General features: G+C 44.0%; 1 protein-coding gene across 2 annotated transcripts in view; it reads right to left on the bottom strand.

Moving 5' to 3' along the window:
- Window positions 1-27,625, bottom strand: part of WNK3 (WNK lysine deficient protein kinase 3) — a 132,391-nt gene extending 104,766 nt beyond the window's left edge. For both annotated transcript variants that reach the window (XM_069748200.1, XM_069748201.1), the window contains exons 1-2: window positions 27,565-27,625; window positions 25,688-26,281 (exon numbers count right to left, since the gene is read on the bottom strand). In XM_069748200.1, the coding sequence (XP_069604301.1) occupies window positions 25,688-26,215 (528 nt within the window). In that variant the 5' untranslated portion in view covers window positions 26,216-26,281; window positions 27,565-27,625. The remainder of the gene's footprint in view (window positions 1-25,687; window positions 26,282-27,564) is intronic.
- Between the last annotated feature and the right edge of the window lie 288 nt (window positions 27,626-27,913).

Below are 27,913 nucleotides of genomic sequence, written 5' to 3'. Positions count from 1 at the left end.
ATCTTCCAGATGTGCCTTTTCTGGGGTGGCTGGGGGCAGATATTTTTAGCCAGGGGGGGCCAATATCCATGGACCCTCTCCAGGCTATTAATATCTGCCCTCAGTCACTGGCTTTACTACTCTGGCGGAGAAAATTGCGCGGGAGCCCACGCCAATTTTTTCCGCCATTTAACCCTTTATTTTAAGCGCTAGAACGGCCAAATTTTGCAGATACACACTACTAACATTAGTAGTGTGGAATCTGCAAAAAAAATGGAGAGAAGACATGGTTTACTGTATGTAAACCATGTCTCAAATCATGTCGGGTTTTAAGAAGGAGAAAGAAAAAGCCGGTAATTGAATTACCGGCTTTCAAGCTGTATAGCGCTGGAATAAATAGTAATATATATACATATATGTGTCTCACTGACATATATATATATATATACCTATTCTATGTGTACACATTTATTCTACCTATTGGACTGTAAGCTGTCAGTGTGATTTTACTGTACACCGCACTGAATTACCGGCTTTTCTCTCTAACAGCGCTGCGTATTTCTCGCAAGTCACACTGCTTGTCCGTGTGAAATCCGTATTTTTCACGCTTCCATAGACTTTCATTGGCGTATTTCTTGCGCAGTACGGTGACAAACGCAGCATGCTGCGATTTTGTACGGCCGTAGAAAGCCGTATAATACTGATCAGTAAAATACGGCAGATAGGAGCAGGGGTATAGAGAATAATTGTGCCGTATTTTTTGGGAGTTTTACGGACGTAGTTTCTGCGCTCTTACGTCCGTAAAACTCGCAAGTGTGAAGCCGGCCTTATGGAGTGCTGCTTTTTTTTTTTTTTTTTTTTTTTTTTTTTAAAGCTGTCTGGTGGTTTGATAATTGCCTTACTGACTTTACAATGCCTGCTAGTACTTTTATTCTTTATCTAAAAATATATATTTAACCCCTTAGTGACAAAGCCAATTTGGTACTTAATGACCGAGCCAATTTTTACAATTCTGACCACTGTCATTTTATGAGGTTATAACTCTTGAACGCTTCAATGGATCCCGCTGATTCTGACATTGTTTTTTCGTGACATATTGTACTTCATGTTAGTGGTAACATTTCTTCGATGTGACTTGCGATTATTTATGAAAAAAACAGAAATATGGCGAAAATTTTTAAAATTTTGCAATTTTCAAACTTTGTATTTTTATGCCCTTAAATCAGAGAGATATGTCACGAAAAATAGTTAATAAATAACATTTCCCACATGTCTACTTTACATCAGCACAATTTTGGAAACAATTTTTTTTTTGTTAGGGAGTTATAAGGGTTAAAAGTTGACCAGCAATTTCTCATTTTTAAACACCATTTTTTTTTTAGGGACCACATCACATTTGAAGTCATTTTGAGGGGTCTATATGATAGAAAATAACGAAGTGTGACACCATTCTAAAAACTACACCCCTCAAGGTTCTTAAAACCACATTCAAGAAGTTTATTATCCCTTTACGTGCTTCACAGGAACTGAAACAATGTGGAAGGAAAAAATGAACATTTAACTTTTTTTTTGCAAACATTTTAATTCAGAACCATTTTTTTTATTTTCACATGTGTAAAAACAGAAATGTAACAATAAATTTTGTTATGCAATTTCTCCTGAATACGCCAATACCCCATATGTGGGGGTAAACCACTGTTTGGGCGCACCGCAGAACTTAGAAGTGAAGGAGCGCCGTTTAACTTTTTCAATGCAGAATTGGCTGGAATTGAGATCGGACGCCATGTTGCGTTTGCAGAGCCCCTGGTGTGCCTAAACAGTGGAAACACCCCACAAGTGACACCATTTTGGAAACTAGACCCCTTAAGGAACTTATCTAGATGTGTGGTGAGCACTTTGAACCCCCATGTGCTTCACAGAAGTTTATAACGTAGAGCCGTGGGAAGAAAAAAAAAAAAAAAAAAATTCGCATTTTTTCTACAAAAATGATCTTTTTGCCCCCAAATGTTTATTTTCACAAGGGTAACAGGAGAAATTAGACCACAAAAGTTGTTGTGCAATTTCTCCTGAGTACGTCGATACCCAATATGTGGGGGTAAACCACTGTTTGGGCGCACCGCAGAGCTTGGAAGAGAAGGAGTGCCGTTTTACTTTTTCAATGTAGAATTGTCTGGAATTGAGATCGGACGCCATGTCGCGTTTGGAGAGCTCCTGATGTGCCTAAACAGTGGAAACCCCCGCAAGTGACCCCATTTTGGAAACTAGACCCCCCAAGGAACTTATCTAGATGTGTGGTGAGAACTTTGAATGCCCAAGTGCTTCACAGAAGTTTAAAATGCAGAGTCGTGAAAATAAAAAATATTTTTTTTTCCACAAAAAAGATATTGTAGCCCCCAAGTTTTTATTTTCACAAGGGTAACAGGAGAAATTGTACCCCAGAAGTTGTTGTCCAATTTATCCCGAGTACACTGATGCCCCATATGTTGGGGTAACCCACTGTTTGGGCGCACGGCAGAGCTTAGAAGGGAGGGAGCACCATTTGACTTTTTGAGCGCAAAATTGGCTGTCGTGTTTGGAGACCCCCTGATGTACCTAAACAGTGGAAACCCCCCAATTCTAGCTCCAACCCTAACCCCAACACACCCCTAACCCTAATCCCTACCTGATCCATAATCCTAATCACTAACCCTAACGATAATCACAACCCTTACCCAAAAACAACCCTAATGTCAACCCTAACCATAACCCTAATCAAAACCCTAAATCCAACACACCCCTAATCCTAATCTCAACCCTAACCTCAAACCTAACCCTAATCCCAATACACCCCTAATCACAACCCTAACCTTAACCCTAATCCCAAACCTAACCCTAATGCCAACCCTAATCCAAACCCTAATCCCAACTCTAACCCTAACCTTAGCCCCAACCCTAGCCCTAACTTTAGCCCCAACCCTAGCCCTAAGGCTACTTTCACACTTGCATCGTTTGGCATCCGTCGCAATCCGTCGTTTTGGACAAGAAACGGATCCTGCAAATGTGCCCGCAGGATGCGTTTTTTGCCCATAGACTTGTATTGCCGACGGATCATGACGGATGGCCACACGTCGCGTCCGTCGTGCACTGGATCAGTGTTTTGGCGGACCGTCAGCACAAAAAAAACGTTCAATGTAACTTTTTTTGTACGTCGCATCCGCCATTTCTGACCGCGCATGCGTGGCCGTAACTCCGCCCCCTCCTCCCCAGGACATAGATTGGGCAGCGGATGCGTTGAAAAACTACATCCGCTGCCCACGTTGTGCACAATTTTCACAACGTGCGTCGGTATGTCGGGCCGATGCATTGCGACGGCCCCGTACCGACGTAAGTGTGAAAGAAGCCTAACCCTAAATTTAGCGCCATCTTTAACCCTAAATTTAGCCCCAACCCTAACCCTAAATTTAGCCCCATCCCTAACCCTAAATTTTGCCCCAACCCTAAATTTAGCCCCAACCCTAAGCCTAAATTTAAGCCCTAACCCTAGCCCTAGCCCTAACCCTAACCCTAGCCCTAACCCTAGCCCTAACCCTAGCCCTAACCCTAGCCCCAACTGCTCTTCTCCTGCCGGCCGGCAGATGGAGACAGATGGCGGGCGCACTGCGCATGCGCCCGCCATTTTCTTTTCCCCAAAGATGCCGGTGGCCAGGAGGACCCAGGGACACCGGTAAGTATAATAGGGTCCCCGAATCCCCCTATTTCTCTGTCCTCTGATGTGCGATCACATCAGAGGACAGAGAATTACACTTTGCATTTTTTTTTTTTTTTTTTTTCGGTTGCCGGTAAACAGTTAATTACCGGCGATCGCAAAACAGGGGTCGGTAAAACCGACCCCGATCATGATCTTTGGGGTCTCGGCTACCCCCGGTAGCCGAGACCCCAAAGATTCTCCCGGGGTCCGGCCGGCGGGCGCACTGCTCATGCGCCCGCCATTTTGATGATGGCGGCGCCCATCGGGAGCCACGAGGAGCACCGGAGGAGACAGGTGAGTATCGGGGGGCGATCGGGGACCCCTTTTCTCTGTCCTCTGATGTGCGATCACATCGGAGGACAGAGAAAAAAAAAAAAAAAGAAAAAAAAAAATCGCTTTTCTTTTGCGATCGCCGGTAAACTGTTAATTACCGGCGATCGCAAAAGCGGGGTCGGTAAAAAAAAAAACCCCGAATCATGTTCTCTGGGGTCTCGGCTACCCCCGACAGCCGAGACCCCGGAGAAAATCCGACTCTGGGGGGCGCTATTTACTTTTTCCACAGCGCCGTTAATTAACGGCGCTGTGATTTAAGTACCCTTAGCGGCCGCCGTTAAAAGGCGTATCGGCGGTCGCTAAGGGGTTAAGCAAGTGCATATAGAATTAACTTAAAAAAGGTGCAAACAGAATAATGTTAGAAGCTACAAGGAATCAGATTACAGCTGCTCCACTTTACTATCAGAATAACATTCAATTAATAGATATATATTAGGAAATTACTGGGGGGGAAGGGAGAGGCTTCAGTAAAATGTGTACAAATTTCAAGTCCATAGTACAGGCGACTCCCCCTCCAAGAATTCTTCTATAGCATTCATTGCAGAAAAGAAGAGAGGTTATTAATGATCGAGGAATTCACCATACTGAAACCATTATGGTCAGAGTTCCTGAAACATTCATGGAACAGTTTAATTAGCCAGAAGATATAGGTTGCCACATTTAGGCTATGTGCACTCGTTGCAGATTTTGATGCGGATCCACAGCGTTTTTGGATGCGCGGAATTGCATGAAATCCGCAGTATAGTGCACAAGCAATGTTAGTCTTTGTGAAATTGACATTTGGTGTGCACAATTGTTTTTGCCGATCTGCAGCGTTTCTGCACTTACTGACTTCCACTGTGTCAGGGCAATCCGCAGCAAAACCGCAGGTTTAAAAAAAGATCTGCGGTTTTGCTGCGGATGTGCCTGCGAGAAACGCAGATCGGGAGGGGGAAGAGTGTCTGGGCAGAGTGTGTGCGGATACTGTGTGTGTGGGCGGAGACTGTATGTGCGTATGTGTGTGGAGACTGTATGTGCGTGTGCGTGTGTGTGTCATCAGCCCATCCGGCTATGCCTGCTACAGTGACAGGTAGCCGGACGATGGGACAGTAGTAGTCCCATTGTCCGGCTATTGTGTTCAAGTGTAAAAAGAAAAAAAAAAAAAAAAACATACATATAGACATACAGTACATACTCCCCATACAGCTAATCCCAGAAGCCCTTGATCACCTGTAAAAAAAAAATTATCAACAGTATACTCCCTGATCCGCAGTAATCTATGTAATAACGAGTGACCCACGACGATCTCCTATGGAGAGCTGTCACATCGGCAGATGCAACCGCTCTCCAGGGGTTCCGGAATACATTGACAGAAGGTATCCTTCCGCACTGTAACCCTCCACCGCTGTGAGTGCAGAGTTCATGGTGTCACTTGCAGCACCACTGTGTGGGAAAATTCTCACGCAGCAATGCCATAAAGGGAGAGGCCATTAAAACCTCAGTGACAAAACTGCAGGAGCCATTGTCTCCTGTCATTGTGTCACTGGAGGCCTATAGAGCTGTACTGATGTGACAGCTCTATAGGGGAAATTGTCGTGGCGCACTCGTTATTAAATGGACTGCGTCAGACCAGGGTGTATTTGTGTTGGTTTATTATTTTTTCTTTTTTGCAAGCGATCAAGGGCGTCACATGGCTTGGCAGAAAAATAAAGATGGCAAAATTGTGTGGTGTTTTATTTCACTAAAATACTTTATTCTGCATGTGTGTGTGCTTATTTAACCCATTAACTGTAGGATAGGTGTCTTATTGACGCCTCTCCATTACTAAGCCAGCTTGATGTCATCTTACAATTCAAAAGGCGACATTAACCCCCTATTACCCCATATGCTACTTCTATAGGGCAATGGGAAGAGTGAGGCTAAGTGCCGAAATTGGCACATCTTACATTTCTGGGGCGGCTGAGTGCTGGTGTTTGCAGCCCGGGGGGGGGGGGGGCAATAGCCATGGTCCCTTCCTAGGCTATGAATATCAGCCAGCAGCTGTCTGATTAGCCTTTTTTGGCTATTAATTATAGGGGGACCCCTCCTATTTTAATAGCCAGCAAAGGCTAAATATACAGCTGCGGGCTGATATTCATAGCCTGGGAAGATCCATGGGTATTAACCCCTTCCCAGGCTATAAACATTGGCCCCTAGTTGCTGGCTTTCCCTCTATGGTGCAGAAAATTGCACGGGAGCCCACGCCATTTTTTATAAATTAAACAGATTTTGTGTTTAAGGCCGGGCTCACACTTGTGAGAAACTCGCACGAGTCTCTCGCATCGATACCCGGGACCGGAGGGAGCGGCTGCATGTATTTCTTTGCAGCTCCAGTTCCGAGTGCCGGCGACAGTGTCGGGTACTGAGGTGCGAGACTCGGGCGAGCTTCTCGCGAGTGTGACTCCGGCCTAACGCAGAGTGTGTGTGTGTGTGTCTTTATTTAACTCTATGTACCATTTTATTATGTTTATTACAAAACATCGAGCTTGGTATTATCCACACTGCTGTCTTGGAGTGGCCGATTACCCAGACAAGTAGAACGCTGCTTACACTCAATGTGTTATACACTACAAGCGAACCTTGTAAGCTGACTGAATCGCTGGATCTGACCAGCTTTCATCTGACTGTGCTTCTCACATGCTGCAGAGGCAAAGCTTTCTCTGCTAGCAGAACGGGAAAACTCACAGTTTGGCCATCAGAGAGATCAGACCACTAGACTGAATTGTCAATCTTCGGGAGAGAATGCGAGCAAGCAAGAGTCCAAGAGAGCAAGCGCGAGAGCAAGAGTCCAAGAGCAAATGAACAGGAGAGTTCAAGAGAGCCAAAAGATCAAGACAGAGAGAGTCCAGGAGAGCGAGCGAGAGGGGGGAAATCCAAAGACATCAAATAAGTGAGAAAGTCTAGAGCAAGCAAGCGATTTCATGAGAGCAAAAGCACGAGTGAGGTTCTGCTTCAATTATTCTAAATGTGTATCACCACCTTTATAAACTAAAGAAGCAAAAGAGTGAATGCTCAAGTATGTATGTGTTAATTAGGGTTGAGCAAAACGGATCGTTAATTTTCAAAAGTCGCGAGAGAGAGAATGAGAATTTAACATTGACTTTGCATTGGGTTTCGTGTTTCGGTCGATCCCCGACTTTTTGCCATAATCGGCCGATTTCACTCGACTTTAGAGATAGTCGGGTTTCGTGAAACCTGATTCGACCCTAAAAAAGTTAAAGTTGCTCAACCCTAGTGTTAATGTGTTACAAAAATTTGACTCCAATAAAAACACAAGACCGTTCCACAGGAGAAAATCTTTGTGAATGTGAACACATTACCAAGTCGTAAACTCACATTTAATACTACTAAATAAAGAATGCTTCAATTACCAAGTCATAAAACAATATTTAATCCTACTGAAGAAAGAATGCTTTCAGATTACGAATGTCAGCCTATGGGACTGGATCCAGATAAAGTCAGGGCCTGAGAGGTATGTGAACATTAATAAATTAGCCATTAAGAGCAACCAAAGTGAAGCGCTCTGTACACTGCTGACAGATAAATCTAACAGACCTAAAATTATCTGCTGCAACACTCAGCCTCGGGGTAGAAATGCGACAGAGGCCACAAACATTCATAAGTATGGTGGGAGTTTCATTATTTTTTTTTTCGTCTAATATATAATGTCAGCTGTATGTTACTGGAAACATGAAGGTAATGTTTCGCACGGTAGATGTGCTACTACACTTGGGGTTAACCACAGCCAGGTAGTCATGAGCATCCAATCTCAGCCATTCCCCACAGATCCTGAACAAAAAGCATGTAATTTACTTGTAAGCACAGTATACACACAGAGGAGGCGCACACACCAGTGATCGATAAGGAAAGGGCCTGTGGGACTTGTTTCGGAAACAGGTCGATTACTCAGGTTGCAGAGTGATCTCTAGAGGTTGGCGTCTGGACAGTCTGCATCCACAACCGCAGCTCCAGACCAAGACGGACCTGGAACACTTAAGTCTATGTGTGAATGTGTAGACCACAAATAAAAGACCTGTCTTCTGAAAGACAAGTAATTACTGAGAATGCATCAAACTTGAGGACTCGTTAAGGAAAACCAAATATTCTATAAAATAAAAATGTCTACTCCTAAATAGTAGATAAAAACACAGAATCTGAAGAGAAGAAAAAAAAAAGTAACCATCTTTGGATCTTGTGAAAGCTCTGTACCTTTATTTCAAGATGCAACAGATGACAGAATAATTATCAGTTTTCCTGATACTTTTTGTTCGAACAAAAAGATCCTTATTCTCGGCAGCACATTGTCTTGTGTGACTAGCACTACTGAAAACAAATGGTAGCTCATGCGCACTGAGCGATCCATTACAGATCAGTCTGTGCACATCTGAAGTCGGGTCTGCCGGTGTGAACAAGCTACTAAAACAGCTGCTATCAGCAAACCTGCTACCAGTCCCCCTTGTATAGAGCTGCAAATCGAGCAATATAAATGGACCTTGCTCTGGAAATCTATGAATAAAACAACATCTGGGTGTAAGGCTATGTGCACACGCTACGGATTCGCAGCGGATTTGACGCTGTGGATCTGCAGCAGTTTTCCATGAGTTTACAGTACCATGTAAACCTATGGAAGAACAAAATCCGCAGTGCACATGCTGCGGAAAAAAAAAAAAAAATTGGGCGGAAACGCAGAAGTTTATATTCCGCAGCAGGTCAATTCTTTGTGCGGATTCCACAGCGGTTTATACCTACTCCTCAATAGGAATCCGCAGGTGTAAAACCGCAGGCGGAATTCGCACAAAAACCGTGGTAAATCCGCAGTGCGGCTTACCTGCGGATTTACTAAAATCAGTGCGGAAAAATCTGCACACCATTCCGCAGCATGTGCACATACCCTTAAGGTACCGTCACACAACGATTTCTTTAACGATATCGTTGCTTTTTGTGACGTAACAACGATATTGTTAACGAAATCGTTCTGTGTGACAGCGACCAACGATCAGGCCCCTGCTGGGAGATCGTTGGTCGCTGGGAATGATCAGGACCTTTTTTTTGGTCGCTGATCACCCGCTGTCATCGCTGAATCGGCGTGTGTGTGACGCCGATCCAGCGATGTGTTCACTGGTAACCAGGGTAAATATCGGGTTACTAAGGGCAGGGCCGCGCTTAGTAACCCGATATTTACCCTGGTTACCATTGTAAAAGTAAAAAAGAAATAAAAAAACAGTACATACTCACATTCCGGTGTCTGTCACGTCCCCCGGCGTCAGCTTCCCACACTGACTGTGAGCGCCGGCCGTAAAGCACAGCGGTGACGTCACCGCTGTGCTCTGCTTTACGGCCGGCCGGCGCTGACACAGTGAGTGCGGGAAGCTGACGCCGGGGGACGTGACAGACACCGGAATGTGAGTATGTACTGGTTTTTTTTTTACTTTTACAATGGTAACCAGGGTAAACATCGGGTTACTAAGCGCGGCCCTGCGCTTAGTACCCCAATGTTTACCCTGGTTACCCGGGGACTTCCGCATCGTTGGTCGCTGGAGAGCTGTCTGTGTGACAGCTCTCCGGCGACCACACAACGACTTACCAACGATCACGGCCAGGTCGTATCGCTGGTCGTGATCGTTGGTAAATCGTTAAGTGTAACGGTACCTTTTGACTGCATTCACATTTCAGTGTACGCACCACAATGTCAGAATTGGTCACAGGTCTCCTGACCTTGAGCACAACAGCCTCATATAAGCCAAAGAGGCTACCAAATTTGGGCCTTGCAGCCGGTCCATCTGTACATGGACATGTGAAAGTACCCATAGGTAATGTTCACAAACATTTTTCTGCAGCCACTCCCTGCTCTCCTGGGACTAATGAGTTCAAAATGCACTTTTTGTGGCATTTTTGTTGTGATTTATTTGGGTGTGGACTACGTGTTCTTTGTCTACAATAGAAAACCATTTGATGTATTCAACTTTCTCATTGCTTTCTATGGATGAAAAAATCTGCAAAAATGCTTAAAGAATTGACACGCTGCAGATTTAAAAATCACAGCCATTCTCAAATTCAGTGAGGAAAAAAAGGCAAGTGCGTAAGATTTCAGACATCTCAGTTTTGTTGGAACAGCAAAAAGCAACTTTACATTTATTTGCTTAAAAAAAGGCAGCAAGTGAACACAGCCTTACTATTTCCCTTGTGAACAGGATGTGTCCATACATACTCTGCATACTCCTCATGCTGTCCACTCAGTGGCAAATGTCCAGCTTAGGTAACGTTCACATTTGCGTTGTTGGGCGCAGCGTCGTCGACGCATACCGACTCATGCGTCATGCGCCCCTATCTTTAACATGGGGGGGGCGCATGGACATGCGCCGGTATGCGTTGTATTGCGTTTTACGACGCATGCGTCATATTGACACACACAGACAGGGCGCAGAGGACGCTACTTGTAGCGTTTTCCCTGCGACGAAATTCCTGCTCTGTACGATCTTATGACAATGCATGCGTCGCAAAACGCTGCGTACATGCGTTGTTGGTTGCGTGACGCTGCGCCCAACAACGCAAATGTGAACGTAGCCTAACAAGGAGAATGATAATGCAAGTATTCAATTTATTTATACACTGCTCAAAAAATAAAGGGAACACTAAAATCCCACATCCTAGCTATCACTGAATGAAATATTCCAGTTGTAAATGTTTATTCATTACATAGTGGAATGTGTTGAGAACAATAAAACCTAAAAATAATCAACGTAAATCACAACTAATATCCCACGGAGGTCTGGAGTTGGAATGATGCTCAAAATCAAAGTGTAAAATGAAGTTAAAGGCTTATCCAACTTCAGTGGAAATGCTTCAAGACAAGGAAATGATGCTCAGTAGTGTGTGTGGCCTCCATGTGCCTGTATGATCTCCCTACAATGCCTGGACATGCTCCTGATGAGGCGGCGGATGGTCTCCTGAGGGATCTCCTCCCAGACCTGGACTAAAGCATCCGTCAACTCCTGGACAGTCTGTGGTGCAACGTGACGTTGGTGGATGGTGCAAGACATGATGTCCCAGATGTGTTCAATCGGATTCAGGTATGGGAAACGGGCGGACCAGTCCATAGCTTCAATGCCTTCATCTTGCAGGAACTGCTGACACACTCCAGCCACATGAGGTCTGGCATTGTCCTGCATAAGGAGAAACCCATGGCCAACTGCACCAGAATATGGTCTCACAAGGGGTCTGAGGATCTCATCTCGGTGCCTAATGGCAGTCAGGCTACCTCTGGTGAGCACATGGAGGGCTGTGCGGCCCTCCAAAGAAATGCCACCCCACACCATTACGGACCCACTGCCAAACTAGCCATGCGGATTGATGTTATAGGCAGCAGATCACTGTCCACGGCGTCTCCAGACTGTCACTGTCTGTCACATGTGCTCAGTGTGAACCTGCTTTCATCTGAGAAGAGCACAGGGCACCAGTGGCAAATTTGCCAATCCTGGTGTTCTGTGGCAAATGCCAAGCATCCTGCACGGTGTTGGGCTATGAGCACAACCTCCATCTGTGGACGTTGGACACTCAGACCACCCTCATGGAGCAGGTTTCTAACTGTTTATGCAGACACATGCACATCTGTGGCCGGCTGGAGGTCATTTTGCAGGGCTCTGGCAGTGCTCCTCCTTTTCCTCCTCCTTGCAGTGCGTGCGTGCGTCAGTGCGTGCGTCAGTATAGAACACAGCCACGTAGTATATAACACTGCCCACGGAGTATATAGCAGCCATGTAGTATATAACGCAGCCCACACAGTATATAACACTGCCCATGTAGTATATAGCAGCCACACGGTATCTAACACAGCTCACGTAGTATTTAGCAGTGTGGGTACCATGTTAAAAAAAAAATAATTAAAATAAAAAAATAGTTATATACTCACCCGGCGGGATCCAGCGTAGATCCAGCAAACCTCTGGCAATGCGCGAGCAGCTGCCGTTATCTTGTGTTCCCAGGATGCATTGCAAAATTACCAAGATCACTTAGCGGTCTCGCGAGACCGTTAAGTCTTCTGGGTAATTTCGCAATGCATCTCTGGGACCGGAAGCTGGCGGCAGGCGCGAGCACATCGTCGTACTACGGAAGGTGAGAATAGCAGGTTTTTTGTTTTTGAATTATTTTTAACATTAGATCTTATTACTATTGATGCTACATAGGCAGCATCAATAGTAAAAACTTGGTCACACAGGGTTAATAGCGGCAGTAAGGAGTGAGTTACCCACGGCATAACGAGGTCCGTTACCGCTGGCATTAACCCTGTGTGAGCGGTGACTGGAGGGGAGTATGGAGCGGGCACCGGGCACTGACTGCGGGGAGTATGGAGCGGGCACCAGGCACAGACTGCGGGGAGTATGGAGCGGGCGCCAGGCACAGACTGCGGGGAGTATGGAGCGGGCGCCAGGCACAGACTGCGGGGAGTATAGAGCGGGCGCCAGGCACAGACTGCGGGGAGTATAGAGCGGGCGCCAGGCACAGACTGCGGGGAGTATGGAGCGGGCGCCAGGCACAGACTGCGGGGAGTATGGAGCGGGCGCCAGGCACCGACTGCGAGGAGTATGGAGCTGGCCCCTGGCACTGACTGCGGGGAGTATGGAGCGGCCATTTTTCCGCCGGACTGTACCCGTCGCTGATTGGTCGTGGCTGTTTTGCCACGACCAATCAGCGACTTGGATTTCCATGACAGACAGAGGCCGCGACCAATGAATATCTGTGACAGACAGACATACGAACAGACAAAAAGACGGAAGTGACCCTTAGACGCCGGGGAAAAGACGTGCAGGGACTGCACCAGGAGCAGGTGAGTATAATTACACAGCCCCCGCTCCCCCTCCCCTGCCGACCCCTGGGTATGACTCGAGTATAAGCCGAGAGGGAGACTTTCAGCCCAAAAAAATGGGCTGAAAATCTCGGCTTATACTCGAGTATATACGGTACATATATACATATATACAATAATCTTGAACAAAACAAGTCTTTGACTGGTACGGGAGAGAGGACACACGCACACAGTTCCAGGTTATCTTGATAACATCCCACATTTGCTCCAAATGCTTTGGTTGTACATCCTTGCAATAAACTTCTACTGCTAAACAGTGCCTTACACGAGTGCTGACTAAGCAACCATTCTCTCCAAGTGTCTGGAGACCTGTATGAGTCCCATAAGACCTTGACTTAAAGGGAAGGTGCCACCAGTTTTCTTGTATTTTGTTTTTTTGTGAAATTAAGCTTAAAATAGTAATTAAAATGTATTAATGCAATGTTTGCACTATTTGCAAACATTTCTATATGAAAAATATTATATATTTTTCTACAAATATACATATTTACCACTAGGGGGAGCATTTTCCGTTTTAGACCTCAAGCAGTTATAGTAAGATTTAGCAACTTAAAGGTACCTTCACACTAAACGATATCGCTAGCAATCCGTGACGTTGCAGCGTCCTCGCTAGCGATATCGTTTAGTTTGACACGCAGCAGCGATCAGAATCCTGCTGTGATGTCGTTGGTCGGGGCTAGAGGGCCAGACCTTTTCTTTGGTCGCTGGCTCTCCCGCTGACATCGCTGAATCGGCGTGCGACACCGATTCAGCGATGTCTTCGCTGGTAACCAGGGTAAACATCGGGTTACTAAGCGCAGGGCCGCGCTTAGTAACCCGATGTTTACCCTGGTTACCATCCTAAAAGTAAAAAAAACAAACGCTTCATACTTACCTACCGCTGTCTGTCCCCGGCGCTGTGCTTTCCTGCACTCACTGTGAGCACAGCGGCCGGAAAGCAGAGCGGTGACGTCACTGCTCTGCTTTCCGGCCGCTGTGCTCACAGCCAGTACAGAGAAGCAAAGCGCCGGGGACAGACAGCGGTAGGTAAGTATGTAGCGTTTGTTTTTTTTACTTTTAGGATGGTAACCAGGGTAAACATCGGGTTACTAAGCGCGGCCCTGCGCTTAGTAACCCGATGTTTACCCTGGTTACCGGCATCGTTGGTCACTGGAGAGCGGTCTGTGTGACAGCTCTCCAGCGACCAAACAGCGACGCTGCAGCGATCCGGATCGTTGCCTGGATCGCTGCAGCGTCGTTTAGTGTGAAGGTACCTTTACTCTTTGCTGGAAAATTGGGGCAGTAACTGCTGACATCACCATTTCCCTCCCCTTTTGGGTGGTCTAATATCCCTGGGGCAGAATGAAGAGCAGCATCACAGGGCAGCACCATTTTGTGTGTGACTGCCCTGTGACCTGCTATCACCAGCAGTTACTGCATCAGAGGCACAGCTTGTTTACAGAGGAGCAGAACACAGTGGGTTCAGTAGAATTTTTTGTGAATAACATTCTTGCCATCCCCCTTCCCCCACCTTAATCCCTGTCCTGTCAGCTGCCCTGCTCTCTCTCCAGGTGTCACCTCCCTCTCTGCAGGCTGTGAGTGCAGCTTACCAGAGATCACAGGGACTGTGTGTGAGGGGGAGGCAGAGACACAGCAGGAGAAGCACACAGGGCAGCTTGTGAGGAGCAGAGGACGTGCCTGCTTGGAGTACAGAGGAGCAGTGAGGGCTTCTTCTGTCCTGCAATAGAGAGCACAGGACTATAATAAAATGGCAGCTAGTCACACCTACAGCAGTGAGTTGTGCAGCCCACAGAGGCGTGCCCAGCTCACTGCTAATGCTGCTGCAATGTTAGAGATAGGAGATAATAGACCAGCGCTGACCCTATGTCCATGGGGTGCCGTAATCTGACACTGATAGTGCCCTGCTACTGCTGCAAAACCAAGATGTCAGCCCCCAGTGCATTCTTTAAACTCATATAACACATGAAATCTGTTTCACATGAATTTAAAACTTGGTTATATCAGCATGTTATGCTACATTACAGTGATTTATTAATGACCTACAAACGCGGTACCTTCCCTTTAAGCAGCAGGGTAGTAATAATGTAGCCAGAATCTGATCCATGCTGCCTGTGGCTCAGATGGCATGAATCAGCTGTCAGGTTCCCTTTAACATATGTTTTATGACATGGTGGAAGTTAGGGACTTCTGACTGTTCCCAGTTCACGGACTCCAATCCATTAGATTTAGCAGACAGCAGTGCATCTCCTACACCACTCATTCAATGGGCTTAAAGGGACTCTGTCACCTGAATTTGGAGGGAACCATCTTCAGCCATAGGGGCGGGGTTTTCGGGTGTTTGATTCACCCTTTCCTTACCCGCTGGCTGCATGCTGCATCTTGCCTTGCCTTGCGCAGGCGTGTACTACGGAGGACAGAGAATGAACTCCAATCCAATACTGCAGCCAGCATGCAGCCAGTGGGTAAGGAAAGGGTGAATCAAACACCCGAAAACCCCGCCCCTATGGCTGAAGATTGTTCCCTCCAAATTCAGGTGACAGAGTCCCTTTAACGTCACCTGGGAAAGAGATACAGAAAAATAAAGTTCATCCAAAGTTTACAATTGATTAGTGGTGTTCCAAGAGCAGGACCTCCTAAAATCAAATTAGGTGCAGGTCCTAGAGTTCAGACCCCCTACAGATCAATACATTATCATATATAATGTGGATAGATGATAAAGGGGTGGGTCTGAAAAATAAAAAAGTTAAGCTATTTTAGTCCACTTGGATGTCTACTCTATTGTGCACCATGCTCTGTAAACTTTCCAGACCGTTGGGCATGAAAATCTCAGGAGATCAGCAGTTTTGGAGATTCTTATACCACCCCCTCTGGCACCAACAATCACCCTTTTTTCTGCTGTAGGGTTTGAACAACAACTTGAGCTGCCGACCACATCTGCCTGTGTTTTTGCAGCAAGGCTCCGGCAGGTGATTGCGGATTAGATGTTTGCATTACTGAGGAGGTATAAACACGTAGCTAATGGTCAGGCCACTAAGGTTTCCCTAAACCATGGCATTCTAGGCTTCGTGCTCTCATTAAAGGGTTAATGGAAGTCTTCTGACTGACTGATTATGTCAGCATATACTTTCAGGCATTTGTTTAATCATCTCAGGATTCATTGAAAACTTTCATGCCTCGCATGGCTGGTCCTGGTTATATAACCTTGGGTACACTGCTGTATTATACTGTAGACCTCTGCTGTCAACCAGAAGCTTTGCTGATGTCGAGCTGGCACATGATGGTGCCAACATCCTGTACAAACATTTTTCTTTTTTTTTTTAAATAAATAGAAGGGTAACTTTGGCTTCAGCAGCTTGTGAGCTGCCAATGATGTAACGAGAAAGGCAGCACGGGCAGCAACAGACTTTAGACAATGCTAAAAAAGTTAGCTGGAGGTCAGTGTCCGGCACAAGGATCAGACTGCGGTGATTTCAACACTTTTCCCATATTTTCAAGGCATATACCTGAATTTAATGCCACAGCATTTGAAAGATAAATATGCCTAGCAGCAATCGTGTAGCCGGGCTCTGATTTATGTTACATTTTTGAGGGACATCTAGTTCTAGGCAATGTCACTGTTTGCCAAATTTAAGACACATCATGATGACCTTGTCGACACTTGTTTCATGGTATCTAATGCTTTAAAAAATATATTGTACCCTTCTCCTGCCTGATAATTTTCAAAAATAAGATCCCTTTGATGTTGTCAGATATTTATGGAACATGGCTTTTGTTGTAAAATGCTACTAAGAAAAATGACTGGAAAATGTGGGGTCAATCGGAATCCCTGTAAATGATGGCAGTATGGACTACTACTTACCATGAATGTAAAATGTGATTGGTTAATTCTGAACAACCATATCCCCAGTTATGAGGGTGTTCACACTCATGCTACCACATTAAGTATTATTCTTATTTCTCCACTCAATGATTTGTTGGTTTGTTTTTTTAATGGATTTGTACAAATTAATACATTAAAAAGGTGGAAAACATTCTAAAAGCATTCTTCTTAGGATGATTTTTTTTTTTTTAACGTGACAAAAGACTGACATTTTAACAGATGTGTGAACTTTACATACCCACTGTATATTGCCTCCTTACGACTTCTGTGTACTGCAAATGGTACGCCATTTCTTACGGACTGCTGCTTCTAGCCTGTTTCGGGAAATTGCTGCTTAAGCAAATACCTTAGGGGCATGATTGACAGGGATACTTACTGCTCAATGCATTAAAAAAAAAAAAAAAAAGTTCAGAAAACCAGTTCATGGAGGAATAAAAAAAAAAAAAAAAAGGCGTTACAGTTGAGATATACTAACAAACGCACATACGTTGTGAATCGAATCCACTCCACAGAAACAGAGCCTAGCAAAGCCCGGACAGCTCAGGAGCAGCACTTCTTACAATGTGGCTATTGTCTCCCAAAGCAGTAAGAAAATGACAATACATCGCTTGCAGGTGTTCACACAGTACATTCTGTAACAAGACTGTATCTAAATCCAGCAAAGACCTCCATACACATTTGTGAGCCCATGTCTCTGGATAGAAATACTCAATATATTTTAAGGATTAGGAAAAATGAATCTAAAAATAATGATATTCCTCACCTCAAACATCTTTCCCCCTTTTTCACAAAATCTGACTTGCATTACAGCCTAGGATGAAGATGACAGAATGGAAGGACTGCTGCAAAATCTGCTTTTAGCTTTTTTTCTGCTGTCAGCAAAGCAAATTTCCAGCACAAAATAATTTCTGACAGTCTGGTTACTAGGGATGCACAAACCTAGCAACCAGCCTGGCTCAGATTACTCCAGCCTTCAGTGTAATGCCAAATTGCTGAGAGTAGAGGAAGAGTCCAAAACAGGACTTTCCATCTCTATCTACCCCATTTATGGTGGATGTTTAGAGTCATCATGGCGTCTGGAAAAGATAAAGAAAAGAAAGATGACTCCAGAGATGTTGTCATCTTTAAAGGTACCTAGTTATAAATGTTATTTGTGATACTAACTAATGCTTGTGTTTTTATGTTAGAAGAATTAAAGTTGTCCAATGTTGTGATGATTCTGCAGTCATTCTATGTGGCTGCAGACTTCTGAATTCACACAGTTCGCACTGCAAGCCGGTAGGATTCTCTTGTGCTGGTGATTTACATACAGGTGGTGACATGCTGCTAACTAGACATTCGTGGCCTCAATGAAAATGAATTGAGCAAGCCAGACAAGTCTAGTTGGAATGTGGCCAGAAGTATACAAATTGCATACTTGTGCTGTCATGACTGTCCACTCTGGCCACAGGCAAGGGAGAATCCTAAAGGTGTGGAGTGCATGCTCTGTGAAAATTCAAAAGCCTGCAATGACAAAGAGTGACTGCAGACTTTCATCTAAAATGTGGACAAGCCCTTTAATTATAAAATGAAGCCCTGTAGCATTCCAATCCTAACAGCATGTAATATAATCACTGTCAGGATTCAGCTCTGCTTGCTGGTTCTAGCAGTGCAGTTCTCTCTATGTAAAATCTCATGCTAAAATCGGATGCCATACGGATGTCACACTGATGGTCCGTGTGGTGTGCGAGTTTCTCTCGCACCCATAGACTTGCATTGGCGAGTCTCGGCCGAGATACGCTGACAATCGCAGCGTGCTGTGATTTCAGTCGGATCCTGAATACGGCCGAGAAAACAACAGATGATAGGAGCTGCCCCATAGATTAACATTGGTCCGAGTGCTATGCGATTTTTTATCGCATAGCACTCGTCCGTATTACGCTCTAGTGTGACTCCGGCCTAAGTGTGTAAATCACATATGTGCTTGGGGTGGGAGGCTCCAAACTGAATTCTTGCCCCGGGAGCCAGAAAACTGAGATACACCTCTGCAGACTGCTACGGTAAGGTATAGATCATTAGTAGAGATGAGAATTTGATCGTGTCAGGGCTTATTCGGCAAGTTATAAAGCTTACTGAATAAGCTGCAGAGGGAAGCGGGATACATGGAGCGCTCCGGCTGATCAGCTGTTTGGCTCCGCAGCTGCTGATCAGCCGAAGCGATCCAGGAAGCCGGGTTCCCTCTGCAGCTTATTCAGTAAGCGCTATAGCTTGCCAAGTAAGCCCTGATCCAATCAAATTAGTTCATCTCTAATCATTAGCTCCTATGCTCATACATAGGAGTGGGGGAAAAAAAAAAATCTAACAGATTATAGAAATGATAAAAGTTTGCACAATATATAGAAAAGGACGGATCCTTGGATAAGAAGAGCACACAGTGGGGAGAATGAGCTCTTGTAAGCATATTCATATTTACAAGCTGAGGGGACATCAAGTAAAAGCAACCATACATATGTCTCACTTATAGCAGCTCTGTCTTATTTTAGTCCACCAGTTGCTACTAAGGTCAGCACTTGGAAATTCCGCTTTCACAACCCACCAAACTGCAGCTGCCACAACCATTTGTGTGCAATAATGGGGCATTTTACTTGCAGGAAATGTCTTTCCAAATCTTCTATACGAGAAGTCTCATATAGGAGGTCACTTCTCTCTTCCAAGAAGAAACTACAGTCTTCAAATTTAGGCCCTGGTCTGCTTCACATCATCCACACGGCATATTAACGTCACTCATCTTTTTGATTACTCTTTATCAGCAGCGCTGAACAGACGTCAATGTGTTACCACTGAACAGATATTAGTTGCCCAGCTAGATGGGAATAAAAGGAAGGATGGATGTACCTGGCGGTACTCAGACAGTCCATGGTGCACTTGCGCCTAAGCTTTCAAGGGTTATTCACATTATTAAAAGTTATCACATTTACCAAAAAAATTAGATGACTTGAGGATTGGTGGGAATCCAACTGCTGGGACATCAGCTGATACTAAGAATGGTGCTCTAGAATGGAGCGGGGGTTGCACATAGGATACAGTAGTTCAGAACGTTAAGTGATCAGAATAACTTAAGTTTATGTTCTCAATGATGCAAAAATTTGCAGCTGGGAAGGTTAAATGTGAGTTTATACTTTATTAGCCAACCCACTGGAATTGGTTTTGTGACTGTAGCGCTCCTGACATGTTTCCTTAAGCCTCATTCACATGTTATATGATAAAATCTGAGTCCCATCTGTGGTGTTCACGGATATCACTCGCACCTATTATATTCTATGGGGCTGAGCACATGTCCGATGTTTTCCTCGGACAGTGATCAGCAGAAAATATAGGAGATATGTAAGACTTTGATCTGGGCATCGGATCCATATCGGCAATGCAAGTCTTCTGAGCCGTGAAGAAAGAATAAAAAAAAAACGTTGGACGACACTGATGATATCACAGTGCAGACCAATTTTTACAGTCAGAAAGGAGAAGCTGAAGAATCTTTTTTTTCTTTTTCCACAAACTATAAAAACTGATGATCCTGATCTCTGAACATTAGTTTTTCTAATATGTGGGAAAAAAATGTTTCTCCCACCTTCTGTCTGATCAAAATAATCAGTCCGAGGGAATGTGGCCTTAGGCCGGCATCACACTAAACGTATGGGGAAGAAAAATAAATCAAGAAAAATTAAAAAAAAAAAAAAAAAATCATTGGTCCGAGTCTCCTTGCCAAGAGTCGAACAAGTGTTCTCCGTATGGTCATCTGTGTGTAATGCGTTTGCAATGCGATTTTCTCGCACCTATGCATCCGTATGGCTTTACATTTCTCACTGCTTTTACCCATTGAATTTAATGGCTCAATGGGCTGAAATTAGGAAAATGTATAAGTATTTCTCACAAATACTCTTGTCCATGTGGTGTCTGATTTATTTTCTCGCACCCATAGACTTGCATTGGTGAGACTCGGACAATATACACGTGCTGTGATTTTACACGCACGTTGAATACGCCCTTAGAAAAAAATACAGTAATGTATGGGGCAGCTCACATCAACAGTGGTCCGAGTGTTATGAAATGTTTTCTTGCATAGCACTCGTCCATATTCTACGGTAGTGTGACCCCAGCTTTAAACTGAGGATCTGGAGAAATGAAGTAGAAAAATAAGGCTCAGTCCACTATTAGGATAAACTGAAATTTTATATAATGAAAATAAAAATAGCTTTAAAAGAGATGCATTCACACTTTGATACCCTTAGACATTAAATTGTAACAGCCCAATCCAGTGATCAGCCGCTGTAATTCCAGGAAAAAGTCCCCGTGGCTGTGGGCAGTCCTGACGAATCGCTCTCCGCAAACAAAACCACTTGACGGATGACTATGTTTTAAGTCAATTGTTAATGTCCTCCCCAAAGATGGACAGACCGCCGATAAATCAGCCTTTGACTAATCCTAAACAAAGCGGTCAAACAGACATGCACTTGACTTGAAATGACTTGGGTTGCTAGATACCTGCCAGATTTCCTTATTAATGGCATTTGATTATGTAAGCGTAAGCCGTATAACATCCGGTAATAAAATAACTCCACCTCAATGTAACACCAAGACGTCTGTTATAATTTAATAAAATATAATAACTTTCCTGAGGGCAACACAAATGCTGCCAAAAGTGAATAATGCAGCATATTGTGTCATTTATTGTCAACGCTGCTCTGAAGCAATTCGTCCAGAAAGTATTTTTTGCATATAAAAAAATAAATAAATAAATAAAAAGATTAAAAAAAGTTTAAGTTTCGTGAACTCATTTATGATATATTCCTGTGGGAGTTTTTCTTAATAATCCAGTTCTACAGGTTAGTATATATAATAAATTTGCAGATATTAAATAGAAGTCGATTTCCATCTGCTCTAATAAAATGACTTCATAAAAGGGTAAGATTACACTTACTTTACATTAATGACATATCCTCTCAATAGGTCATCAATATCAGATTGGTGGGGTCCCCACGGATCAGCTGTTGTCACCTCCTATGGTGGACGACTATAGTATACAGAACCATTATGCCACAGCTGCGTACACTGTGTATATCCAGGTGATTACAGCAGATCCCACTGAAGCCAGTTGTCAGACACCCATCAATCTGATACGGATTATCTTTTCTTTGGACACTGATTGGCTGCAGTGGTCGTGTGACAATATAAAAGTAGTGGGACTATTTGACTGGTTTAACTTGCCACAAGTTAGAAGTATTTAGCCACATTGTTTCTGATCTGTCCATCAGATGTAAACCATCGTACGCAGGATTTCTTAAGAAGGAAATTCTAGGGTTTTTTTCTGCTGTAATTTTAAAATGATCAGTGGGAAGAAAAAAATATATATATATTATAATTTTATCTACATGATTTGTATCCGTTTTTAATTGCTATTGTGGTAGATTTTAAAAAAAAAAAAAAAGTGTTAAACGTTAAAAGAATTAAATGTCATAATAGCATTTTATGAGGTGAAAAAAAAACACTTAAAAAATGGCTGAAGAATCGTCAAGTCACTTCTTTTAATCTTAATATATAAATTCACAGCGAAGGAACACCATATACGAAATAGAAATACGATACCCAATAAAACTTAACATTTAATAATTATCCTTACAGTAAAAAAAACACATACTACATACAACCTAAAACCAGTATCTACTGTTTGACACAGAGATATACAAAGATACAGGGTGCTCTCAAACCCTAGGGTCCCGACTATCTGTCCCCTACCTTGCCGTGGAGGTTGGCACCCTATATATCCTGCGCAATGGCGCCCCCGCTCAACGTAGACTAACCCTAAATCGCCCTAATAGACCCTCACGTGCAAGAAAATATATATCAAACAGCAGAGCATACACTCATAAGCTAATAGTAAATAAAGATAAACTTATTGCACTTGCCCAGATACTAAAGTGCAAATCCTAACACTCGTTTGGATGTTGCAAAAATGATGATAAGCAACAAACAAGGAAGCCTATAACAGCACCCTAGTTCACCCTACCTGTCCGTGGGGGTTGGCGCCCTAGAATCCTGCGCAGGTGGCGCCCCCACTCCACGTAGTCTTCCCCTAGCAGCACCCTAGGCTACTTGTAAGGGGATACCAGAGTGCTATACAAGATATACAGTTAGGGGCAAAAACAAAAAATAGAATAAATACACAGCAAAGCCCAAAAACAGTTCTCCAAACAGTGTTAGACTAAAAAGTATAATAATTTAAGTACTCTTTAAAGTATGAAGATCTCGACGCGTTTCCCTGAAATCAGTTCATCAGGAGACATACTTATAGACATTTAAGAGAACTTATCTGAGTGACGATTCAGGAAGATAATGATCACACTCTACGCCATTTACATGCGGTGGGGAACAATGTCCAAGCCAGTACCACAGACCTAGATGAGCCCCTGTTTTACTGTTGGCACCTTTATTTTTTGTTCTGTGATATAATAATCTTAATATATACTTACCTAGTAATGTCTTCACATCCTGTTCCGTCCAGATGTTTCCCGATCCCAGAATTCCAAGTGGCGGAAGTTCACCGACCTCCATATTGGGACACTCAAGTGATGGGTGTCTCAATATTGAAAATGCACCACACACACTGTATACGCCGCACGCACCACACACACACACAAACACACTGCATACGCCGCATGCACCACACACACACACACACACACACACAAAAACCACAAAAAGGTGTACAGGAGGAGCGCATGCGCAGTTTTAATGTGACCGCCGCTATCTGTCTGCACAAAGATGGCGGCGGTCTGATTTACAGCGCAGTGAATCATTCGGCTGATCCCGGCAGCAGATGCGTGACGTGTCTACAGGCAGAGGAAGCCGATTGCATTAAAGGGGTTTTCCCACAAAAGAAAGTTCATTTTAAAAATTGTCTGTGTCTGACCGTGTACACACCATACCACATCTCCTGGGCAGGGGAGGAAGCAAAAGATAATACTGACATTACAGCAGGGGATCACAGAGGATTTCTTTTGTCAGGTAAAAAATTACACTAACTGTTTTTAAACAATATTTTACTCCACAAAACATATCCTCTGCCAGACAGCTCAAACGGGACAGCACATGAGGGGAGAACACAGCGCAGAAAGGAGAGAGACAGCAGACAGGGGGGATAGCACATGGGGTAGACAGGTCAAAGAAAAGAGCACAGACGGGAGAAGTCAGCACATGGGGAAAGAGAGGGGATAGGTGGGTGAGCACAAGGAGGAGAGATTCTCAACGCTGCAAAGCCTGCCCCCATCGTGACATTAGCGCCCTCCTGATGAGATAGCATCAGGCCTCCATCTAGTATCTAATAAACACTCAAAAAGATTTATGAACAGCAAGATGGTTTTAAATAGATATGAATGGTAGACTTTCAAGCATTTTGTAAGCAATTTTTTCAGGCATTTTTGAAGCAGTTCCACTCCAAAATACTCCATGTGAACATAGCCTTAGCGAATAATCGTAGTTTTATTTTTTTTTTCCCCCTATAAATAGCACACGTGAAAGAAACTTTGTAATTTATCTCACTAAAGAAAACCGCTTCCTTCTCCCCTAATCTTTTATTTATAAAAATTCTCAATTCACAGATAAAAATCAGTTTTTAGTGTACACAGATTTCACATTACTAATATAAGAGTAACATTGTATGGAGAAGTGTAATCAGAATGTCTGTGTCGGCCTCTAACGCCCCACCTCTCTATAACATTTTAAAAGCACCAACTTTCATATCCTCTCTCAGCCATGAGAAAATCTGCTGTCTCGAAATACATCATTTACACCTGTATTTAAGGCAAAAGTGTACGGCTACTTTCACACTTCCGTCTTTTGTCCTCCGTCGCAATCCATCGTTATGGGCAAAAAACGGATCCTGCAAATGTGCTTGCAGGATGCGTTTTTTGCCCATACACTTGTATTAGCGACGGATGGGCACACGTCGCATCCGTCGTGTTTTGGCGGACGCGACGCACAAAAAAAAGTTCAATGTAACATTTTTTTGTGCGACGTGTCCGCCATTTTCGAACACGCATGCGCGGCCGAAACTCCTCCCCACCCTGCAGAATGGGCAGCGGATGCGTTGAAAAACTGCATCCGCTGCCCACATCTTACAGTTATTTCACAACGTCCGTCGGCCCGACGCTTTGCGACGGGCCCGTACCGACGGAAGTGTGAAAGTAGCCTAATTCAGGAGAAAGAAGCGGATTGCTCTGGTTTGACCGAATGTGAAGTTGCTGATTTTCATGTGTATTATTGGTTTATTAAATAAAAATTAAGACAATGGCCACATTAGTTTAGGCCTATGAGCCAGAACAACAAGTGACCTCCTACAAAGACTTGCGGCCATGTGATCAATCTCAATCTACACTTCTCAGGTATCGCCCAGAACCCGCAGTGCAGCATTTATTGGGTTTGGGTACTTTTCAGGATACTTTATTCTAATTTTTTGAGCCAGTGAAAGTTTCAGGATGGCAACAGTTTCGAAGCTTGTCATGGATACTCCTGTGCTACAATATTCTGCCCAAATGAGATGCTGTCCTGCAAAAACTCAAGTAGCATCATAAACTACTACAACAGACGATCCAAGACAGGCCCCATCAAGGCAAACACTTGGGTTAAACAAATATGTACCGAGCTATCGAGTAGGTGTTTAAAAATTCAGTTTCCATACAGTGAGGATCTGTAAGTTTGTGAGAAATTGTTAATAGGTGCCTCAGCGACACCGTGGAGAGCAAATGAAAGACACATTCATAGTCTATAACATTCCAGGAAGCTTGAGAGCGAACACAGGATTTAGCAGCGCCACAGTCCAGCAATCAGAGGAGATATTTAGCAAAAATGTACTAACCTGCAGCTCACACCACGCGACTTCTACCCACGTCTCAGTATCCAGTCCTTTAAAGACAGTCTTAAAAGCCCCACGGCCCAACTCAATGTCAAACTTCAAAAATCGGCCACTGGGGGACGTTCCTACAGCTTTCATTTCTGCCTCCTCCTCCATTTCCTTCTCAGTTTTCTCCCTCGGGGAGTCCTTACCAGCAACAGATACCATTTTAGGTTCATTTTTGTCATCCTGGCCTACACCAGTGGCGTGTGCCATATGGCTGTCCAGTTGCTGCTTGCCCTCGTGCTCAGTAGCCTTCTCCTCTTTGAGGGGTTGCTCCAGTATCCTGTCATCTTCAGTGATGTCTACGCTCTTTCTGAAGAATCGCTTTCTTTCGCTGGTCCCTGAAGCAGACAGAGGTTTGTCGCTCTCCTCTGTGCTGACATGTCGGACCAGAGAAGAGCCCTGCGGGACCAGGTTCTTTTCTGCAGAAAACCCAGCTGGTTTGTCAGATTCATCCGTGCTTGCCGGTTCTCCAGAGTCGGTCGCCATTTTCCTCAGATTTGCAGTTCAAGTTTTCACAGAATATACAGTAAATAATCCTTCCAGAATCAAGACCTGTAAGAGGAAAAGATTAAAAACAATTAAAACCTGGAGGTAAATATATTCTTAAAACACATCATACTTAATGGATATTGTATCTGTATTTCAAGACACAGCCACTGAAAATTTTCCAATTTAGCACATGGGTCAAGTAAAATGCTCAAAGCACTCTCCCTCTCTATGAGCCAGAACAGTAGCATCTCCCACGTTGGACACGTGTAATACTACATTTCCCCTGTAGGGGTGCTGCAGAAGAAATGAGCAGTCAACTTCAACAGGTAAAACTATTTGCCAGGGAAGAGGATGGTTTCAAGAGCGCTCACATATTAGTGAGACCACAATTTAAATGAGGATGGCAAACGGCCCATATTGGCAAGGTAAGGCACAAACTGCAATGAATGGCCTTCACAGTACTAAAAGTATGGCTTAAGACACCAGAATGGGAGAGGGGGCTCTATTCCCAAAGCAAGGGACACCCCCTCCATTGAGGTCCATATAGCAGAACAAAGCATTTGGATTCTGCCTGCTTTAATAAGATGACCCCTTTAAATCCCAGACACAGTCTGCTATGTACTGTGATCTATAGAGGCTGTAGAACTCAAATCATCCAAAAATGTACGGTACGGTAGATTTTTGCACATAAATGCACGGATACATTTACATAAAATATAAAAGTTTTCCCTGAACATGATCCACAGAAACCAGAACCACATCAACAGCAAATTGGCTCGTATACACATAAAACATAGGGCTAAGTGAATTAGTTAATACTGGACTTAGCGGGCAGGTTCCCAAAGAAACTGTGATCCTGTTCCAAAACTAACAGTGATAAGAATAATACAACATCAGATACTAAAGATACCGCCGCTCATTCAACCGCAAATCTGTTTTTATGAATCGCTGAACGTCTTCTCTAAGTCAGGGGCAAATGGCACTTCCTATCTTATAGAAGAGAACATACAATACCGGACAGTGGTCTGTAACATGTGCCCTCTGCCAGCGAGCCCCAACTCCCTGCAAGTGTGGAGCTGTTATGGCATGCTGAGAAAATGCGGCTTTCTGACACTACAGCTGTCAGGGCTGGCTGGAAACTGCAGTTTTAAAGCTGCAAACCACTGTCGTACAGCACAAGATCACATAGAAAATCGGACACAACCAAAGAGATGGATTCTCTAACCACGTCAAACACTAAAAATAAAAGCAGAAAGAAAAACGCCAATACTTAGCCTCAAGTGGAAACCCCAAACTACAGAGGAAGCAGGTTGTAGACAAGGAAAAAATACCAAGATGCGTTTAACCTTCAAGGGGCTGTCCACAGTCTTTTGAGCCTTCTCCTAGGGCAGATCACACATAATAGCATGGGTCTTTACAATAAGAGAGAGGACTTCAGCACGGAAGGCAAAGCACAATTATTCTTCAGGCAGCTAGCCCGCAGGAGGCAATGAGGTTCATATACTAGTTAGACCAGTTCTCTCTCATTCTGCATGAGCTCATCTGATGCCCTCCAGATCCAAAGAGGGGAAAAAAAATGTAGTTCTGCTACAGGTTATGGCTCATGCAAATAGGAAGAGATAAAACAATTGTGAAAACAAGCATATTCTGTCAGGAAACGATTACCATTTGTGAGAGAAACAATATAGAAAACCA

This window comes from Ranitomeya imitator, chromosome 2 (assembly GCF_032444005.1).
Source record: "Ranitomeya imitator isolate aRanImi1 chromosome 2, aRanImi1.pri, whole genome shotgun sequence".
Taxonomy (NCBI): Eukaryota; Metazoa; Chordata; class Amphibia; order Anura; family Dendrobatidae; genus Ranitomeya; species Ranitomeya imitator.
The sequence above is the reverse complement of the archived record's forward strand: the minus strand, read 5'-3'. Positions and strand labels throughout refer to the sequence as shown.